Consider the following 21,188-nt stretch of genomic DNA (forward strand, 5'->3'; position numbering starts at 1 on the left):
TCGCCTGCATGAACGTCCTGCCAACTTAAAGGCCGCTTCCCAATTTTGGTTGCCCAGGATGAATACGGCTGACAGTGCAGGAAGCAGACGCTTTGCCCAATGAAGAATTTGGCTGACTTCCTTTATGGCTCCCGGATTTCGAATGCTGCCCTGGTGGTTTATGTAGGCCACCGCTGTGGCATTGTTCACCTGACATCCCCGAAGGAGGTGTGCCTGACACAGGGCACTGTACACAGCACGAAGTTCCAGAATGTTGATGGACAGCAGACTCTCTTGACACGTCCAATGTCCTTGAAATGTTAGGTGACAAGTGACTGCTCCCCACCCTCGAAGACTGGCATCGGTGGTGAGAAGGACCCTGTCCTGGATCCAAAATGAGCGTCCCTTGCCCAGATGTGATCGCTGGAGCCATCACAGCAGAGAGAGAGATACCTCCTAAGGAAGAAGTAGAGTCTGAGCCTAAAGGTTCGGGCTAGACTTGATCCATTGTTTCAGAATAAGACCCTGGAAAGGCCGGGAGTGGAACTGACCGTACTCCACCATGTCAAACGTTGAGACCAACGACCCCAGAACCTGCATGCACAAGTGTATGAACACTCGATGCTGACTGAGAAAATTCTGTATATTTGTCTGTAAAGTCAAAATCTTTTCCGGAGGGAGGAATACTCGCTGAGTTCTGGAATCTAAAAGTGCTCCTAGGTGGAGCATCTCCTGGGATGGTGATAGCGTGGACTTCTTCCAATTGCTTATCCAAACGTGAGACTGTCAGATGGATGTGTTCTTTGAGAACTGTCGGAGATTGCGCCAGTAGGAGCAAGTCCTCCAGGTATGGTAAAATTCAGACGCCCCATCGGTGCAAATGTGCAGCCATCACTGCCATGACTTTCGTGAACACACGAGGGACTGTGGACAGACCAAAGGGCAACTCTTGAAACTGGTAGTGACTGGTTTGGATAGCAAACCTGAGAAATTTGTGGTAATTGGTTGTATAGGGATATGCATCTTGTATATCCAACGATGCCATAAAGTCCATCAATGCTAGAATGATGGACTGAAGGGATTCCATAGAAACTTGTTTAGATGTTTCAAGTTAAGGATGGGTTGAAAGGTGCCGTCCAGCTTCTGAACCAGAAATAGATTGGGGGAACCGGAATGATGACCCCTGAGGCTAAGAGAGAGCGAACTGACGCCTCGCGAGCATCTGCTTTTTCTGGCTGTGTAGGCAACGAACTGGGACGGTGGACGTCGACAAAAGGGGAGAGCGTAGCCTTGAGACACGACGCCTCGTGGTCTGCATCCCCATCTGAAAAACGAAGAAGCCGGCCTCCCACTCTGAGGTCTCCTGGAAGGAAGCCTGCCCCATCATGCGGCAGGTTTGTCTGCCGGTTTGGCAGCTGGATGTCTAGTCGACCATGGTTCCTTACCTCTGGGTTTTCAGCTTTTAGAAGCTGAAACCTGGTTTCTGGGAAAGGGCTGACCGCTGGCCTGCCTCGAGGATGAAAGGAACGAGATGTAGAACCTCTGGATCTCGGGGTGGTAACCGATGGCAAGAAATCAAATCTAGAAGCTGCAAGTTTAGTCACTATCTTGTCCAATTCTGGACCAAACAAAATGTCACCAGAAAAGGGGAGGGCTTCCAGGGCCTTCTTAGATTCTGTGTCCGCCTTCCAGGTGCGCAGCCAGTGTGCTCTTCTTGACGCAACCACTGAAGCAGAAATTTTAGAAAATTAAAACCCCAAAATTTATGGCTGCTTCGGAGAGATAAGAAGCTGCCTCTACTCACGTGTGCAACCATAGAAACTAAATCACTTCAGTGAGCACCCGACGTACGACCTTCCTCCAAATTGTCTGCCCAGCTGCCAACAGCTTTAGCCACCCAAGCTGATGCAAGGGCTGGATGAGCCAAAGCACCTGCGTTAACATAAATTGTCTTTAGGAAATATTCCAGATTCCTATCTGTGGGATCTTTAAGAGATGCCGTGTTAGGAATAGGTAGGAGGGATGATCTAATGAACCGAGTGATGTGAGCATCCACTCTGGGGAGGAGACTCTCACTTAGCCCTATCCGCTGCAGGGAGAGCGTAAAAGGTAGCAGTACGCTTGGAAACTTGAAAGCGTCTGCTAGGGTTAGCCCACTCCTCCACTAGGATGTCTTTTAGCTGTGTTGACTACGGAAATTCTGCCCCTGTCGTCTTTTAAAGACTGGTTTCTTGGAGGTTGCTCAGAGTCCTCCACCAGAAGGATAGTTTTAAAAGCTCTAATAAGAGCCCTCTATGTCTACCGGAGACATTGCTTCCACAGGTACAGAAGATGTCTCCACATCGGAAGCACTAGTCTCGCTATCAGAAGAGACTTCTGACTCCAAAACTCCACCAGAGACTGGAGTGGGGCTTTCGCGTAGGGCCAGCCTATGCTTAGGAGCTCTATCCTAATTAAGCATCTGTTGAAAGGATCTGGATACCTGAGCCAACCCCTGTACTGACTGTGCAAAAGTTTGCATTCAGGGTGGCTCAGCCATGGGCAGATGTGGCATCGCAACAGGGACAGGCGGTGACATACAGTCTACAAATTGCGACATTACCTGAGCAGATGTGACGCCCAGGCTGGTTCTGGAGTAGAATCCATGCGCGCAACCACCTGTTGCAGAGCTACAAAGCAACTAACACACAGGCCACCGTGCTTTGAATCATTAGATAAAATAAGATGACATTTCTTGCATGTGCGCAGTGCAGATGCTCCTGTCTCTTTGGAAGATTTATTTCTGGACATTTTAGAAGTCACAGAAGTACCACCACACATCTTAAGAGTATGAATCAAAAAAGGGGTCCTTAAGTAGTATATAACAGCATTATGTGTACTTATTTATATACTGTACTCACCCCTGCAAGGGATGCTCCCCCAGTAACAGCAGTACAGGCACACAATAAAGGGTACACTTACTTACATGCACACAGACCACTTCATGCATAATAGTGGGCTAAATAGCTCAACAATCCAGCTAATAAGCAGGAAGGAGCAGAACAAAGCACAGCTGCAGGGAGCAGGCTATAAAGGAGACTGGAGCCCAAACTTCTCACTCCAGCGCTGAGGCAGGCATAGCAGTAAAATGGCAGCCCAGCGTCTCGAAGGGGGAGGAGAGAAGTGCGGAGACACCTGGAGCTTACTGACCGCAAGGGAGAAACGCGCTCCAGGGGTGGGGGAGGGGTGAACAGGGAAACACCCGCCTCCCCCTTCTGGCAAAACCCCCTGGGAATATGGCCACCGCTGCTTGTAATAAGCAGCCCCTGAACCATAGTATATATCCCTGGTGGTCTACTGGAGAGCGCAGTGGACAGGGAGCCCCCACCTACCAGCACCACCGGAGGTCTCCTGCTCCAGTGGTGAGAGCCGCTGCTTACCTTGTCCCCCGTGGAGCACCGGCTGCGGTTTGCGGCTCTGATGTAGAGGAGACCGCGGCCGAAGTCACTGGCCCAGTTGCCGGTGCTGCGGCCACTGGCGCTAGGGTGATGGAGAAGCAGTGGGGCATCCTATAGGACGCCTTCCACTGCACACTCAGTAAATAAACAAAGTATAAATAAATTAAATAAAGTGAAAAAAAATGTTAGTGGACCACCTAAAGTAGCCTCCCAAAACCTGGTGCCCAGCTCCTGCCTAGCACCAAACTCAAAACTGAAGGTCCTCTGCCTGGGGGCGGGGTATAGAGGAGAGGAGCCTGGGCCTTGTGGGTATTTGTATTTAACAGTTTGGTGCTCAGACTCTCCTCTCCAGGCTGTACCCAGCGTTGTCCTTATGCCCCCTAGTGGAGGAAGAAGAAACAGGCATTGCAGAGTCATGCACAACTTTGCTGCATCTACTTGTAGCTGAAATGGTAATTGGACGGTAATAAGCAATTGCACATAGGTTGAATTTAGCGAGGGCGTGTAGTCTGAATTACAGGCTGTGCAGAATCTTGCGTGTGTGTAAATACGCCTGTTATCAGCTGCATCCCTTACACCAAGGACAGGACTAGCGCAAGTGCGTAATGATGTCTATTAAACCAAGCGGCAACTCTGCATGTGGATGAATATGCATATTTATTTCTGCGCGCGCAATGCAGGAGACACTGCACCCGGCTTGCGTTCAGGTCCACATCAGCCACTTTGAGTTTAGTTATTGTCGGCATCTACCCAAAGTTTGTGCTGGTTTAATGTATTTCCAAAACCTACAAACTTAGAATTTAGTGCAGTAAATGTTAATTGAGAGAAACTGGAAAAAAACTAAATCCAGAGCATTCATGAGAACAGATGGTATAGCCGCATACAATAGGGGACATTGATGGTGGGGTGTGCATTCATTTTTAAAAAATTCTTGGTCCTGTGAGATATACACTTCCCTGCCAAACATGTACATCTGTCTGTAGCTTTGTATATCGCTGTAACGCATCTGTTTATGCCTGGAGAAGCGGGAATGAGGACAGGCAAGCATATGCTGAGTACAGTAATATCATGTCTACACAACTACATTATCAGGCGTGGGAGCATTACCAGAGCCGCCTCTTAGGAGATGAATCTCTCTTGCAGGCCCCGGAGGCCGCTGCAACAATACTCGGTGATGTTAATTTTTGTCAACAGCCCAGTGTAGCTGCTTCTTATTGGCTGATTGTATACTGACCCCCCCCCCCAGCTGATAGTACATAAATCATCAGCCTTGTTATACAGAGAAAAGCAAGAACTAGAAATTGTACCGAAAAAAAAAGTCTAGAAAAAAAGGCAATCTTTATTTCTGCAAATTAGTGATATATTCTGCAAATCTCTATATATTAACATCATATAAAAAAAAGTTGTAACACAAATCTCATTTTAAAAGCTTTAAATTAGCAGTACTATATATACACATCAGGCGGTAGCAGTAAAATTGGGATACGAACGTCCAAGCCCTTTCACAATTGGGCTCCTTTGTGACAGTCCATTAAGATTCAAACCAATATCCAACTTTACAGCTCAAATAAAGGACTTTCACCCGTCCACAGCTGTCCATTTTTTTTGGGAACGCTGTGACTCTCCCCAAGGACCTAACACTCCCACGACTGGGCTGCCACGGAGAAAGTAGAGTCTTTCGAAAGACACTAAAATGTAATATCCGGTGATTCCACACATATAGTCATTAATATGGCATCTTTTCATCAGACGGTTCCATGGGATCATATCAGATGTCCCCTGGATCCTATGCACATTTTACCCAATAAACTAAAAAGATAGATTTTGCGGACCCCACAAATTTTTAGGATTATAGCAAAAAATATTATTGGAGAACAGATTTTTCATTCATTGTCTTTACAATTAGGAATACGAATAGTTTCAATTACTAAACTGCGCAACAGAGTTCAACTAATTTCCTTAACATATCATAAGATCATATAAGAACTTTGTAACTGCTTATGGAGAATTCCTTTATCAATGTCGACTGAAAAGATGGAGAGAAATAAACATTTGCCCTCTGGTTTCTTTTGTCAACATGGAAATTGATGTGAACTTTGCTAGATTGAGGATTCCTAACGGAGTGTGTTCAATTCCATGGTAGCTTCCCACCATAGGAGTGCCTGCTGTAATTTACAGAGGCTTAGAGCTATATATACTGGATATATTACTATAGATGGTGATTGGAGTTTTTCAGCGTTTGGATGGATGAAAACAATTTTTACAACCTGTGGCTCTTCAGCTGTTGTGAAACTACAAGTTCCAGCATGCCCTGCCACAGTTTTAGCATTCCCTAATAGCAAACCTGTGGCATAATATGCTGGGACTTGTAGTTTGCAACAGCTGGAGGATCACAGGTTGGCCAGGTCTGCACTATTGAAACCTCTACAGCCATAAGGCGACAGTGAGTTGCAATCTTCAAACCTGGGTTTCCAAAACTCTGCCCTCAAGACGCCCTAACAGTGCAGGTTTAAAGTCTATCCACCTGAGTCACTTTGATTTAACGGTCTATACTAAAGCATGGATAGCCTTACAAAATGGACTGTCAGGGTGCTTTGAGGACTGAGTTTCAGAAATCCTGTCTTAAACGATGGAGTGTCTGTTGTATTCAAACCAAATGTAAAACCTAAATCTATTTGCAGGTATATGTGACAATGGGTGGCAAATTGACTACAGGTTAGACTGATGTAAAATCAATCTAAATAGATCAACATCGATGGGCTTTCCAAACGCAAATTCTGCATAATTATCATCCGTAGGGTTGAAACCCTACGGATGATAAATATGCTGATTTTGGATTCGGAAAGCCCATCAGTTTAGATCGATTTTAAATCGATCTTTAGTAAATTTACCCGAGTGTACAAATAAGGCATCTGTTAAACGAAAGGAGTATTATGGAAGGCTGTCCGCCCACTGGACTTGTACACCAGCAGATGCACACATTGATAGGACTGTAAGGCATCTCGGAACTGGTGGCTCCCTGCTCACACCATTGTACAATAGGGATTTCAGTGTGTGGGATTACAGAGGAGATGCCGTATGAAGGATGCCATTCATATTTAACATTCCTGAAATAACAAGTCCTTGAGTCAGAAATCTTATGTATGTCTGGCACAATATCCTTCATCCCTTCCCTGATTTTAGTGCATTTAAGCCAGAAAAGTATACGGCAGACCAGAGCGACCAGTGTATACTGGCAGTAAGACGGGCATTGTACAGGAGGGGGAGCTGGGAGACAGCAGTGGTAAATCAGAAAATGTGTGAGGCGCTGCCGTACGGCCTATCTGCCATTATAGTGAGGGTAACCGTATGGTCTTCGCCTTAGTGGCGTTTTATGGATTAACAAAACTAATTAGCTGTATTGTAGAATGGGGATGTTAGAGGTGGAATGTTATCACATTATGATATGGCAGATGAGAAGCCGGGACTCAACCAAACCTTTGCTATAGCACATGGATAAGTCAAGTGTTTTCTGTAACAAGAGAAGACTGTGGATGAATTCTGACTGTATGAGGTATGTAGGGAGACATTAAAGTGCAGCTGTCACTCACACGCACTCGTGACAGCCAGTATGGGGCCTGAACCAATATTCATGCAAATGCAGCCTAGCAACTTGTGCTTTGGTGCTATCAATAGTGAATTGATCGGCTGCATTGGTGTGAATATCGGTTCAGCTTACACCACCAACAACTTAGGTTCTGCTGTACCCAGTTTATGACGATATAGGCAAAGGAAAGGGGGCATAGCCTGTCCTGGTGCTTGTGCCTATACAAAGTATCAATGTGGTATCCAGGCTGTAGCAATGGCAGATGCAGTGTGGCGGAGAATAGCGGTGTGTACCACTCACATTGTAAGTATCCGTAAGTAGCATATATATCCTATAATCGGAGGATTCAGTGTTTATGACTGGAGGAGACACGTTGAAATGAAACCATTAATACGGGTTAATGCTCAGGATGAAATTAAATGTTTTCTAAACCCTGTAGCCCATATAGAAGCGTTACAGTCTATAGGAACAGAGAGAGATGTGAGAGGGTTAAGGTGTTTCATTGAGGATGCAGGAAATGTAGCTTTGGTGTTCAAGACAGTGCTTCACTCCTTCACTTCCACACTGGAACAGCAGAGGGCGTGCGAGGTGAGCAGAGCGTGAATGTCCTGGAAGGAGGGCCGCTCCCTGCAGTCTCGGGCCCAGCAACGTAACATGATCTCGTACAGAGACGGAGGGCAGGGCGGAGGGCGGGACAGATAGATCTGTAGTAGAAAAGAGAGGACACAACCATAATGGATTATTCCATGATCAAATCAATATACCGTGCGTCACTTATAACAATTCATAATAAATGACTATAGGGGAGATACTGTATATCAAACCTTCTAAAGAGGACAAGTAGAATGTACGGGATAAAATGATAGCCAGCAGCTGATTGGTTGCTATGGACAACTTCTACACTTGTCCTCTATAGAAGTTTGATACATTTCTGTCATCATGAAAGAGGTTTGTACTGTCATACATGTGGTTTGTAAGACCCCCCCCCCCCCTGTTGGACACTGGCAGATGACGTCATCGTACATCTACGGAAGGGGATCTATCTGCTTCCTACAGGATTAAGAGGAACGAGAGGCAGACCCAGGTCCTCCAGCAAGCCTGGGCAATCAGTACCGGCTCCCCTCCCCCTCTCGGCACCCCTGACAACTGATTGAGAGCATCCCTCAAATTCCACACTCGCCAGACTGAATGTGTGAATCATTTATATATTCGGGACATGGACAAAAAGAGTAATTGGGTATTCCCAGAGGAATAATTACAGTACAGCCCCCAATATCATAGCTCCACAGTCTCCCTCTGGGGGTTTCTGGTTTATTTTCAACAACAAGCTGCAGGGCCCTGTCAGGAATGTATAATAACAGCACAGATGGTGACATCTATAGCTGCCTGTTCCCCCCGCTGTACCGCTATCTCTGCCGTCCTGCTTACACCTCTCCTGCGCTCACCTGTTTCTTGCCGTCTCTGAAGATCTCGCCGGCGTTCTCAATCACATCTTCGTCGTTCAGCTCCCCGTATGGCTGCTCCTTGCACAACATTAAAATCTCCCACAAGGTCACCCCAAAGGCCCAAACATCACTGGCGGTGGTGAATTTGCCCTGTGCAGGGGAGGACGCAGGGAGGGAAGAGTTAACAGTTTTATCCAAGATTCATTTTCAATATGCGCAGTAAAAATCTTCTAACATTCACGAGATAAGTCGCTGGTTTGAGAATGCAGGAGGGTGACGGCCTCTGACCCCCGCTGAGATATTGTAACGGAGTATGGTGATATTATAATTCATATATCTGAGGTCTTTATTTAGAAAGCACTTTACAAGCAACACCCCCATGCCATGCTCTATGGAAGGAGAGAGGCACTTTAACAATTAAAAAGTTACTTTGCTTGGACACTAGTCCAGGGATGTGGCCCTCCGAGCCATCACCTGTGGCCCCCCCAGCTCATACCGGCTCTATTGTCCGATTTGTGTTTTATAACTCGTGGCACTTGTGTAAAGCGCTACTGATCTGTTACAGACAGGGATCTCTTTCTTTGATTAAAATGTATTGTTTTTAGGTTAGAGGACCCTGAAGTGTAGTATCAGGGGCCCCATCACTGCTATAGTCTGTAAACATAATAGAGGTTGGGAACAAATACACATTAACCCAGAGTTTCGCAAACTCTGCCATTACAGTCCACGTTTTAAGGATATCCATGCTTGAGCACAGGTGACCTAATTAGTACCTCAGTCAATTTGATTAAACCATCTGGACTCAAGCATGGATATCCTTAACAACTGGACTGTAATGGTGGAGTTTGGGAAACTCTACATTAACCAACTGCTTCATAAAGTTGATCCTTAAGACATCCTAACAGTCCAGGTTTTAAGGATATTCATAATTGAGCACAGGAGTGTCCCTGAGGACTGAGGTTCAAAACAGCTTAATGATTAATTCTTTCTTAAAAGTAAAGTTATATAAAACTAATTTGCGTAGACTGCAGGTATCTGCTTGCACTTAGAATTGCGCGCAAAACCATTTTGTAGATGGAGCTTGTGATTTTTCGCACTGTGCATGTACCCGAGCCGAGCATAATGCAACTGCGATTAATTCAGAGTTGTATGCACCTCAGTGACATCACTTGTGGTTGGATGGGTGTAACTGGGTGACAACGGAGCGTTCGCACATTAGTCTAAGAGTTAGAGGGTGCCTAGCCAGTGCTGCCCTCTATGCAGAGCTGAGCGTAAGTAGAGATCGTCTGATCTCGCACCAAGGTCAGGGCTGTGCCTATGTGCGGTGATGGCTGCTTCTTCAGACAGATGGACTGGGCGTGCAAGCCTGCATGCAGGTGTCTGGCTTTTGTGCCAATCTGAATCAGTCCCATTATATTCATTTTTAGGTTAGTGCTGTCCTCATTGCATGTGCAGAGAATGGCATGTTTTCATCAGCATGGGGAAAGATCACCGAAAAGGCATAGAAACCATGTCCGAAACGCATGGGTTGGCCTTTATTGCCTACAGAGCCACAAGTGTGTGACACATCCTTATATGAAACAAAATTCACACATCACCAACTAAACCAGCATAGAACCATCCACAGTCACTCACCAGCAGTATACACTCCCAGGCCATCCACCGGATCGGCAGCACCGCCCGGCCCTGTATCCGGTAGTAATCTCCAGCGTACAAGTTCCGGCTCATGCCGAAGTCGGCTATCTTAATGGTCAGGTTGTCTCCCACCAGGCAATTTCGAGAAGCCAGGTCCCGGTGCACAAAGTTGAGCGATGACAGATATTTCATACCGGAACAAATCTGCAAGGCCACATGGAGGAGGCTGGGGTAACTGTGGGCAAGACAGAGAGGATCATGGGTAGGCTTTTCTTGTCACACTAAGATGGCTTGGTCTAACAGCCATACCTTACATGTCTAATGCAGTCACATTCTGTAGATCTATCGAAAGTAATTCTATCACTCTAGATTGAAGACAGAGAACAGCTGGAGAAGCACATGTAGAAGACGGGTAGGGTATGAAATGCTAATGGCCGGGAAGCCGTCTGACTAAATCTCAACGCCGCAAGCCCGAATGCTGAAGTTCCCGACTGGGGCTGGTAAGTACCCTAACCCCCCAACTCTAACCCTCTCTTAGTGGTGCCTAACCCTAATCTCCGGTGGTGCCTAAACCTAACCCCCCCTCCCCGCACCCTAAACTTAACCCTCCCAGGGTGGTGCCTAACTCTAAGTCCTCCTGGGGGTCCCTAAACCTAACCCTGCTGGTATGCAGTAAGGATGCCGACGGTCTAAATGCCGACCGTTGGCATCCCGACTGTCTAATCCCAGCAAGGGTCTAATGACAGGTGTCGAAATCCTGATGTCATTTTACCTACGCCGGGAGCCCGACATCCCGATCGAGAGGTTAGGGTTAGGCACCCCAAGAGAGACTTAGGTTTAGGCTGCGGGGTAGCGGGGGTTAGGTTTAGGCACTTAGAGGGGGGTTAGGGTAGGGAATTAGGTTAGTGGTACTTACCTAAATTAGCAGTCGGGATCTTCACCCCTGCCGGGCTTCCGCTGTCGGGATACTGATACTGTCATACTAATTCCACCCTGCCCCCCCCGGCTAAGAGCTAACACTGCCTGGCTTACCTTCATACGGAAAGCAGTCTGTCTAGATTCCGGTGTCGGGATATAGACGGGCGTTGGGATTTTGACGCCCGTCTTTAGTCCCACGTCTGTATTTAGACACACCGGGATTTGGTCAGCATTTTGACTGTATCCCGTAGAAGACTAGCTGTTGCTTGTGGCTTCACCCACAACATTGTTTTTATTTGAGGTGTTGTAGTTGTATTGCTTTGCATAGGGGCCCGGTGGCGGGAGTGACCCTTGTGACCAGCAGCGCTATACAGACTGGACATAGACAGTGCTATATGGAAATAGACAGAAAGACTCTTTGTAGGGGTACACTTGTAGGAGTTGTTATAAAATAAAAAAAAATAACTTTTATTAATTCAATTAAAATAATGGGTAAGTTGACAAACGTAAAAGAAAAACAAATACTAATTTCATATAATTGTATATTAATTGCACAGATTGTGGAGCATAGGAAATATTATAAAGAAAAAAATAATGACAAAATATAGTTGTGATTCAAATCTCAATCATTTCCACAAGGTGCATGTATGTATATCAGAATCACAATGAACACTGGCTAAACACGCTAATATTCCCATATAATGACGTACCTTATGTGTGTCAGAAGCATACCAAATCTTAGGTACCCTGTGGGGTCCATTTACTAAGCCTTGGACGGAGATAAGGTACCAGCCAACCAGCTCCTAACTGTCCTTTTTCAAACTCCTGTGACATGACAGTTAGGAGCTAATGGGTTGGTTCCTTATCTCCGTTCACAGTATCTCCACCCAAGGCTTAGTAAATAGATTCCTAAGTCCTTATAAGAAAGCATATTTGCCAATTACTCAATATACATAAATAAAGATATTCTTATTTCCAATTCCAACAAATAGAGCACAGATTTCTATGTACTTTAACCAAGCACAGTGGCTGGTTTGCAACATGTAACAATTGAGGTGTGCAATAACAGGTGACAATGTATATTGTAGTATAAGCATGTATCAATCCAGGCAATACAGTATATACAATAACATACACAGATGATTCAGCTATTAGATAGGCTGTTAGTCCTTTTATACTGTGGGAAAAACACATAAATAAAGATATTTCCCTTTTCTTTCCCCAGAGTTATATATGTAATGTAGGTCTTCTGGCCAGGCGAATTTAACAATTATGGGCCGTATTCAATTTGAGGCGAAAAGTCAGTTTTCGCGGTTTTTGGCGGAAACTTTTCGCCGATGACGTCATTTTCGCCAATTTTGGCTTTAATCCGTATTCCATTTGAAAGACTTTCCGCCTAGTAATAGGCGGAAAAGTTTCGCCTATGAATAGCAGGCGGAAAAAAGTGCAGAATTGGGGTTTTGGGGTGCAATGTTGAGGGAACCCCTGTGCAGCCTTCAGACAGTCCCCCAAAGGTAATCTGTGTCAAAACATTTTTTAAAAAAACACTTAAGAACACCCAAAAAAATCTATTTGAATTTTGGGGCAAAAAAAAAAAATGTTGGGGGACAAAGTTAAAAACTAGCGAACTTGACTCTGGGGGGGGGTCCCCAAGTTTGCCCCAGGTGTTTTTTTCATTGCAGGGGCTTGCGGCAGGTGGATTTTTCACGATTTTTTCAACTTAACCATAGCAACTTTAAAATATGCTGGCCCCCATTTTCAAGTACCCCAAATTTGCTGGGATAAGTTATTTTCTGCAAAAAAAATAACCTGAATACTATTCAGCACCACGTATACAAAAACGCTATTTAGCAGCTATTGAGCCCGTTTAAAAACACCAAATACCTTCAGCAAGCCAAATCGGGGGGTACCATAGCTAACCCCCATGTCAGAGCATCTTTTGGGGGTTCGCAGGCTGATTTCAGATTTGAGGAAAGGACTTTCCGCTTGTTTAAGTTTCGCCGGGTCCCGTCCCGTTTTCATGTATTTTCCAATTGAATACGGGGCAAAGCGGGCACGCGAGCGACACTTTTCCGCCTACAAAACACGCGATGTAGAAGCAAAGTCTGGGAGGTGGAAAAGTATTGCGGGTCCGCTCAAATTGAATACAGCTCTATGTCTGAGTGGTAGTCCTTAAGGATCGATTTACAGCTGCTGGTAAGTAGGGTAAGTTTCCACTGAGGGTTTATATGATAATGGCTGTATACTACAAATGTTGTTTTTTTTTTTTAGGTTTACTAGGGGTGGGGGGATTTTGTTTCTTGTATTGGTTTTTTGCTATGGAAAAATATATTTTTTTTCCAGAAATAAACAAAATTAAAAAAAAAAAAAAAAGTTTCCACTGACTCAACTTATCAAATGCTGATATTTCAATTAAAAAAAATCATATGCAGTAGTGGTAATACGCAAGACACCTACAGGGACTCAGCTATTCACTCAATGCAGATCTGCCCCTAGATATCCAAATAGCGCTGATAAATTCTTATAATCTATTAATATAGAATAGTCACGTGTTAAGAACTAGTGTAATGGCAACTGCGTTTGTGCTGCTCCTATGGGTATAGATACAGTAATCACCTCTTAAGATATTGATAGTTGGTAACAGTGCCCCAATGTATTGCAGAAAGATTCAGCGACTACCCACCATCACACTTCTGCTGTTCCTCCATGTGCTGCCGCAGTGAACGGAGGAATGAGAGAGTGGGCGGCTGTGGAAGTATAGAGAAGTGAGCACTTCCACTTCTGTGCTGTCTCGCTCTGTCTACTCATATAGTACAAGTGTGCCCCAACAAGGAGTATTTGTCTCTTTCTATGTAAGCCTTACTGATGGAGTCATACAAGATCTGGGGGTACATTTATGAAGCGGCAGTTTGCTTCTCAGCAGGTTTCTACTCAAAATTTAAAGAGGCACCAATACTAAGTGCAAAACACGCTGGGCTTTGCACTTAGTATTAGTGCTGCTTTAAATATTGCAAGCTGCTGCTTCGTGAAGATACCCCTTGGGATGAATACATATTAGAGAGGAAATATGTGGCAGGAGGAGGATTAAGAAGAGAGCAACAGCACCAGAAAACTGGGCCTTTGATACTGAAAAAACTTAGTACACAGGAAATCATGAGAGATAAGGGTAGTTCTACAAAATATGTACTAACATTGAGATATTCTTTATTAGTTATTGTTTTTTAGAGTGCATTTGTCTGAAGTGAAAGCACCTGTTATGTCCATTTTTCATCTTCTGCGCATCGGTGTGTGACCAAATTTGTATTGGGTGGGGCTAGAACAACTATTGAAAAGTGATGCAAGTAGGAAGTCACAGAGTCTTAGATTGCGGAAGGAACAAGGTTCCACAACAGAACAGTGAAGCAATAGGTCTCCCAACTGTCCTTATTTTGGCGGGTTAGTCCCAAGACGGACCTCAAAGATGGGTAAAATGATGGATAAAGACTGGTCTATGAAATTAAGTTTATAAATCCAACTTATGTTAGACAACATATACACATACAATGTTACAACGCACTGTACACAGGCTTCTCTATCAAATCAATGTTACAACCTCACATAGACAGATTCGGCCAGGTTCAAGTACGGCTCTCCGTGCACAATAAGTGATTGCATTTAACCACTGAGCCACCTGCTCCTAATACATGAACTGATATTGTCCCGCTACAGGAATATGAAAGTGGAGGTCTTCTCACCTAATACAGGGAGGGCTGTGTCCGTCCTCCACACTTTCATCCTCCTCAGCCAGCTGGTGGGAACTCAGGAACTGGTTGAGGTCACCATTTTCCATGTACTCCGTAATCATACACAGAGGGTCCTCATCCAGACAGGCACCCAACAGCCGGATGATGTGGGGGTCACTCAGACGGGACAGAATCTTCAACTCCTTCAGGAAATCGCTTCTGTTGACCAGCAGGGGGCGGCAAGAGAGGAGAGGCAGAATAGTGAGAGAGAAGGATGAAATCTGGTTAGAATGTCAACAGGTGAATGTTGACTGTCAGAATGTCCACATAAACTTTAGGTCAACAACCAATATGTTGACACGCCAAAATGTCGGCATACTTAAGATATTGACATGTTCATTATGTTAATATTTAACATGTTGACACTATTTTTAGAGTTAGGTTTAGTTTTAAGCTGAAATAAGCAATAAACTGTGTTGACATTCTGATGCCGAAATGTTTAATGTATACATTCTGAACATTTCTTTCGAATGTCGACATATTAGTTGTCGACTTAGAGTCCACATCGATGTTCAGAACATGTCGGCATTCTGAATGTCCAGTTTTCATACCGCACACATGCATTACACCAATGGTTTATGTCAGTGTGTGTATGAGATGAGCAGCTCAATATTTCAGATTACACCACAGAACAGTAAGGACCCAGCTCTTAGTCATTTCCTTTACCTGGCGTTTTTATTTGCGTCTGCCCGTAATAATTTCACAGCCACAAGAAGACTCCTCCCCTTGCGCATGTTGAACGGGAACTGCAGAACCGGGAGCTCATGTGGATTTACAACCTCGCACAGGTGAACCTGAGATGAAGAGAAGAAGTGTTACTAATAGGATACAGATGTGAGCCATACAATACAATGATAAAAACGGGAGGACGACGTTAAGCAATGGCTAAGAGGGATACAACAAGGAAGACTGAAAACATGGACATCTGTATACAAGAATTAGCGGAAAAAATACATGCAAAGCAAGATCCATAAAGGGATAGAAAGGAACGGCCAACGGGTGTGCAAACAAGATGGAGGTTTCCATTGGGGAACAGCTAAAAGAAACGCAGGACAAGAATGACAATACCATATTATACACACTGTGTAGCTCCAATCGTGATAAACACTTACCTCTCCAAACTGCCCTTCCCCCAGCTTCTCCCGGAACAGTAGGTGTCCCCGGGGGAACTTGCTGAGGGGCAGCTCTTTAGAGGTGAGCGAGTCAGCAGTCAGGGCAGGTACGGCATACGTGTTTCCCCCGGTCACTCCTTGCAGGGTAACTATATCCGCCTCTGCATAGTGGGGGACGCTTGGAGGAAAGACCGCGGGCAGCTTAGGCGAATCCAGCTCTCTGTAACCCCCGTCTGCAGAGAGAGAGAGGGAGGGGCAGAAAAAAAGGGGTATGGGGTAAAAGAGGGGCACGGCACGATGATTGGGAATGAAATGGAGAAACAGAGGACATTAAGGAGGAAAGTGACAGAGAAGGAAGAATGGCGTTAACAAGAAGAAGGTGGAAAACAGAAGAGTTCACTTTTACAATGTGTATCAGGTCTGAGATACAGGTATGGTTTTGGGACTGTCATCTGGAAATCTGTTATCTAGAAGGCCTCATAAACCAGAAAGTAATACAAGTCTGTCCCTTGGTGTCATATACACACAGACATTATTTAAGTGTCACTGTGAGGAGCACTGCTAAGCCAGTGTGTGAGGAAATTTTTAATGCAATTTAGTACCTTTTAAGTATGTGCCCCAAATTACAGAGGAGACCCTTACCCAGGAAACCCCATTGCCCGAGGTTTTCCAGATCACAGACCCCTTTACCTGTGTTTATATTTATGCATATACAATATATGATAGGGTGAGACGCAGAGGTGACTGGTCAGGGACTGTCCAGTCCTCGAGATGTCAGAGACAGAGAGAGAGACAGTGAAATGGAGATTATAGAGGTATATAGCTTGGAGCTGGGCGTTTTGTTCTGTGCACAGCTCCGATATGACAGCCCCTTACCCTGGCTGTTGATTTGCTTAGCCTGCAGGCTGCCAGGCTCTGTGATTGGCCGGCTGTGAGTGGAGAGCAGGAGCTCATAGGCTGGGTTGTTTAACAGCAGAGCTGGAGAGACACATGCAGAGTATATAGTGTACACCTCTATAATCATGCAGACACCGGGTACACATAAGTAGATACATATACACACACATGCACACACGTGTCCCCACATAGATTCTTCTGGTGCAAAGATGAACCCATACACCAGTAATCACCATCTACAGTAGGCCAGCAGACCACTACATCCCTGTCTGGATACAGGCGAGTCAGCGGATTCTGTGCAACAATTTTGAAGCAGAGCTGGACCCTGAGGGTGATTTTGAAGGGCTGCCTATTGCTACTATCTTACCCGAGTCTGTCATTTTCAAATTATCCTTTCTGGTCTCTGATGCTCCCTTATGCACAATTAACTATTCTATACACAAACAACAAACAGCAGCAATGCCTGGCGAAGTAACATCAAAGGCTTAAATGTGTCGTCAGGCTAAGAGGGTATTGGGACATTAGTGAGTGTGTGACGAGACCCAATGATCAAGTTCTTTTTCCATAGTCCCTAAAAACTAGTGACTATGGAGAACAGTCCATAGTCCCTAAAACCTTCAACCCTTTTATCTTGCCTCAAATCTGGGGGTCTATTTACTAAGCAGTGTTAGGAGACAGAGTTAACAGTGATACGGTGCCAGCCAATCAGCTCCTCGCTGCCATCTCACAGGCTGTGTTTGAAAAATGACAGTTGGGAGCTGATTGGCTGACACCTTATCACTTTTCACTCTGTCTCCTAACACTGCTTAGTAAATAGACCCCCTGGTCTCTTAACTGTGCTGCAAAACTAGCTGCACCAACTTCCTTGGCCTGAGTAAACAAAATGCGGAAATCTAGGCGCAGCAGACGGGTTGCGTTTCACAGCTGACCTCGGATGATACCTGAGATAAGTGGCTGGTATAATTGCAGAATTATCGTTGGAGCCTGAAGGCACAAAACTCTTGGTGCACTAATGCATCCAGAGGCCACACTTCTTTTACACAGAACATTCGTTACAAATGCTTCTATTTAGCATTGTCCCCACCTCAGATAAACTCACATCACTTTAATTTCTTTCCCAGTAAAGTATAATAACATTTTGCATGTGTACTTTCGCAGAGAACGAGTTGCCCCCCCCAGATGCAGCAGCCCCTATGCATAAGTCTAGTGTGCCTAATACTCTGTATATAGCTAGGCTTTGAAAATATGAGCAAAAAAAGCCTGGCTTATTTTTAAGTTCTCCCTGTCCTGTTCTGCCTCTTCAGACACGTAGACGGGACTTTCACACATTTACATAGTCATTGTTAGGATTATACATTATGAACCTGTGGCTCTACAGCTGCTGTGGTACAACAAGTCCCAGCAAAGGCCAGCAGAGAAGTGTTTGATTTGTATCTACAGCATAGCTTTAGAGTAACAGGTTCCTTGTTATTAGAGAATAGGCTGGTGATTTACCCCACCATAGCAGAGCAATACATAAAGGTTAGACACACAATAACACATAAACCATTGGTCATAGTTAAAACAGCATTAATTGTAACCCCGCTCTCACCTTAATAGAAGTGTCATGCACTTAGTGTACACCTATATAACATATATACACCCCTATAGGCATGCACATATACATATCCTATATCCACCACTAGGCACAACACACATGCACACCCCCTCCGTACACACGTGCACTCATGGTGTGCTCGCACTGTTCATTCCTGCACTCTCACCTGTGCCATCAGAGCTGGGGCAGAGGGTGGCCATCTTGGCGAGGGGGTTGTGGTTTGGCTCCTGGTACTCCCCCTCTGAAGTTAGGATGCGCTCATAGCGGTTTCCGTGGCGAGACGTCAGTGAAAGGTTCTGAGTGTTGTTGATGACCACAGTGTCAGAGGGGAGGGACAGGTGGGCGGTGAGGTCGCTATCAGAGGGGCGGTGCTGGGCCTGGTGAAGGGAGGACAGAAACAAAGTTTACAAAACTGACAAATTTTCAGTCCCAGTGCAGGAAGAGCAGCACCCCAAAGCACCTAGGCTGGCATACACTGACAAATCAGTGAGCAACACACTAAGCCAAGAATTAATAAAGGGCAGTTTTGTTTTTTTCCTGGTGGTTTTCAAACCACAAGATTAAGGGGTCTATTTACTAAGCAGTGTTAGGAGACAGAGTGAAAAGTGATAAGAAAGTGATAAGGTGCCAGCCAATCAGCTCCCAACTGACATCTCACAGGCTGTGTTTGAAAAATTACAGTTGGGAGCTGATTGGCTGGCACCTTATCACTTTCTTATCACTTTTCACTCTGTCTCCTAACACTGCTTAGTAACTAGACCCTTTATTTTGGAAGCTAGTTTTCACCATTTGAGGATCTGGGAGAGGAGGATGGGTTCCTGGAACAGCACCAGGATGAGGAACATTCGCTTGCAGTTCCTTGGTGACTGTGCGTCAGAGCCATAACTAGACATTTTTGTGCCCCATCTTAAACAGGGACAGTGCACACCGCAGGCGCACGGGCCAAAAAAAGGGTATGGTCTCATAGGGAAAGAGTGTGGCCACACTATAGTACCCCCAATTCACATTATGCCACACGGTAGTGCCCCTTATTTACATTACACTACCTGTAGTAGTGTCCCATATATACATTACGCTAAATTGTAGTAGTGCCCCTTACACATTACGCCACACAGTGGTAATGCCCCTTACACATTATGCCCACAGTACAGATTCCCCCATTACAGATTATACCCACAGTACAGATTCCCCATTACAAATTCCCCCTATTACACAGTACAACTCCCCCCTCCCCCGTTACACATTATGCCACATAGTACAACTTCCCTCAGCCCAGCGCCGAAGGAACGAAAGTGGATAGATTCCCTTCAGAATTTGTACCTTAACGTCACCAGCCAGTGTCCAACGTTATTCCCTACCATCCAAGTGGGCATAGAGGGGGAATATAATCTTGTGGCGAGCGAAGCGAGCCCATGAGGGGCCAACTTTCTTTTTTTGGTGGACTGTGTGGGCAACAAGCCCACGTCTCCTCCAGGTACAAAATCTGAAGGGGAAATATGCCTTTCCCCGAAGGAACAGCCCCTCGGCGCTGGGCACTCTGGAACTGGAATGGGAGAGACATCACGTCATGACGTCTCTCCCAGTCCTTGAAGCCACTATAGCAGACAGGAGAAGAGGCAGAGCTCAGGGGGTGGGTGGGCAGCGCTGTTATGTGTAATAGTAGCGGTGCGCCCGGCAGAGAAGGAGCCGGACACACTGTTACTATTATACATTGCAGCGGGTGGTCGCTGTAGTGAAGGGGTTATCGCGGGTGGAGGCGGCCGGTTCCACCCACAGGGCATGTGCGTAACACTAGTTACGGCTCTGCTGTGCATCATGTGATCAGACAGGTCATGTGATGACTCTTAGGGCCTGTTTCGGGGGTGTACGCATTGCCGATGTTGGACGCAGTGGAGCGATTTTTTTTGCCACTGTTCATACGTCTAAGTCGCACCATGCCTGCGCCTCGATTGTCCCCATGCAGAGTTGCAGTTATTATTTTGGGCGCACGCACGGACAAGTGTATTGGAAGGTGGATAGAAATACATGCAAAACTGGTCCGTTCAGTGGGCGTGTTATGGGAAGGACGCGGGCGTGTTATGGGAAGGACGCGGGCGTGTCAGTGACAGGCATTGGAGGCCATACATGGATGGATAAACTGCATCTGCCATAGGACTGGTGCAGCCTCGATGGTGCGACCGATGGTGGCGTCTAAGGATGCACCAATCGGTATTACTGCGAGTATGGACGCTGAAAGTGGGCGCCTCCATCCTTGCACACTCAGACGCACAGGTTGTACACAACGGAAGGAGTTTGTAGCGGCATTTGCATAAAGTTGCAGATAGACGACCGACAATAGACGCTGCTATGGGCGCTTCTGCCTATGACTCAGCATCAGCCCCTAAGGGTCCGGGCGGAGGATCCTCTCCTGCTTGTGGCTGACTCTTTTTGCTAGCTGCTTTGCCAAAGCCCCAGGGAGCTTGCAATTGGCCACAACAAGGATTCTGTATACAGACCATCGTAGGATTTTGTATTCAGGCGTCGCAGGAGTCACTGTACTGAGGGAATCGGTATGAAATACCTTCCCCGCTGCCTAAACCTAAGTCCCCCAGGGGGGTGCTTAACCCCAAGTCCCCCCCGGGTGCGCTAAACCTAACTCTCCCCCAACGCGGCTGTCCGCTCGCGGCACCCGGGATCGCTTTGATCGGGATGCCGGGCTCTTGTCTCCCGGCGTCGGGAAAATGACAGGCGTCTAGATATAGACGCCTGTCATTTAACGCACGCCGGGATAAAGTAATCAGGAAGCCGGCTGTCAGGATCA

At 45.9% G+C, this 21,188-nt stretch overlaps 1 protein-coding gene across 5 annotated transcripts in view; it reads right to left on the bottom strand.

The window, feature by feature from the left end:
- Window positions 1–4,735: 4,735 nt before the first annotated feature.
- Window positions 4,736–21,188, bottom strand: part of DDR1 (discoidin domain receptor tyrosine kinase 1) — a 77,630-nt gene continuing 61,177 nt past the window's right edge. For 4 of the 5 annotated variants that reach the window (XM_088481479.1, XM_088481480.1, XM_088481481.1 and 1 more), the window contains exons 11-18: window positions 18,555–18,765; window positions 16,771–16,872; window positions 15,895–16,127; window positions 15,449–15,576; window positions 14,735–14,941; window positions 10,083–10,317; window positions 8,448–8,597; window positions 4,736–7,706 (exon numbers count right to left, since the gene is read on the bottom strand). In XM_088481479.1, coding sequence (XP_088337605.1) covers window positions 7,548–7,706; window positions 8,448–8,597; window positions 10,083–10,317; window positions 14,735–14,941; window positions 15,449–15,576; window positions 15,895–16,127; window positions 16,771–16,872; window positions 18,555–18,765 — 1,425 coding nt within the window. In that variant the 3' untranslated portion in view covers window positions 4,736–7,547. The remainder of the gene's footprint in view (window positions 7,707–8,447; window positions 8,598–10,082; window positions 10,318–14,734; window positions 14,942–15,448; window positions 15,577–15,894; window positions 16,128–16,770; window positions 16,873–18,554; window positions 18,766–21,188) is intronic. The other variant, XM_088481478.1, reaches the window with a different exon arrangement.

This window comes from Taudactylus pleione, unplaced genomic scaffold (assembly GCF_031769625.1).
Source record: "Taudactylus pleione unplaced genomic scaffold, aTauple2 ptg000274l, whole genome shotgun sequence".
Classification (NCBI taxonomy): Eukaryota; Metazoa; Chordata; class Amphibia; order Anura; family Myobatrachidae; genus Taudactylus; species Taudactylus pleione.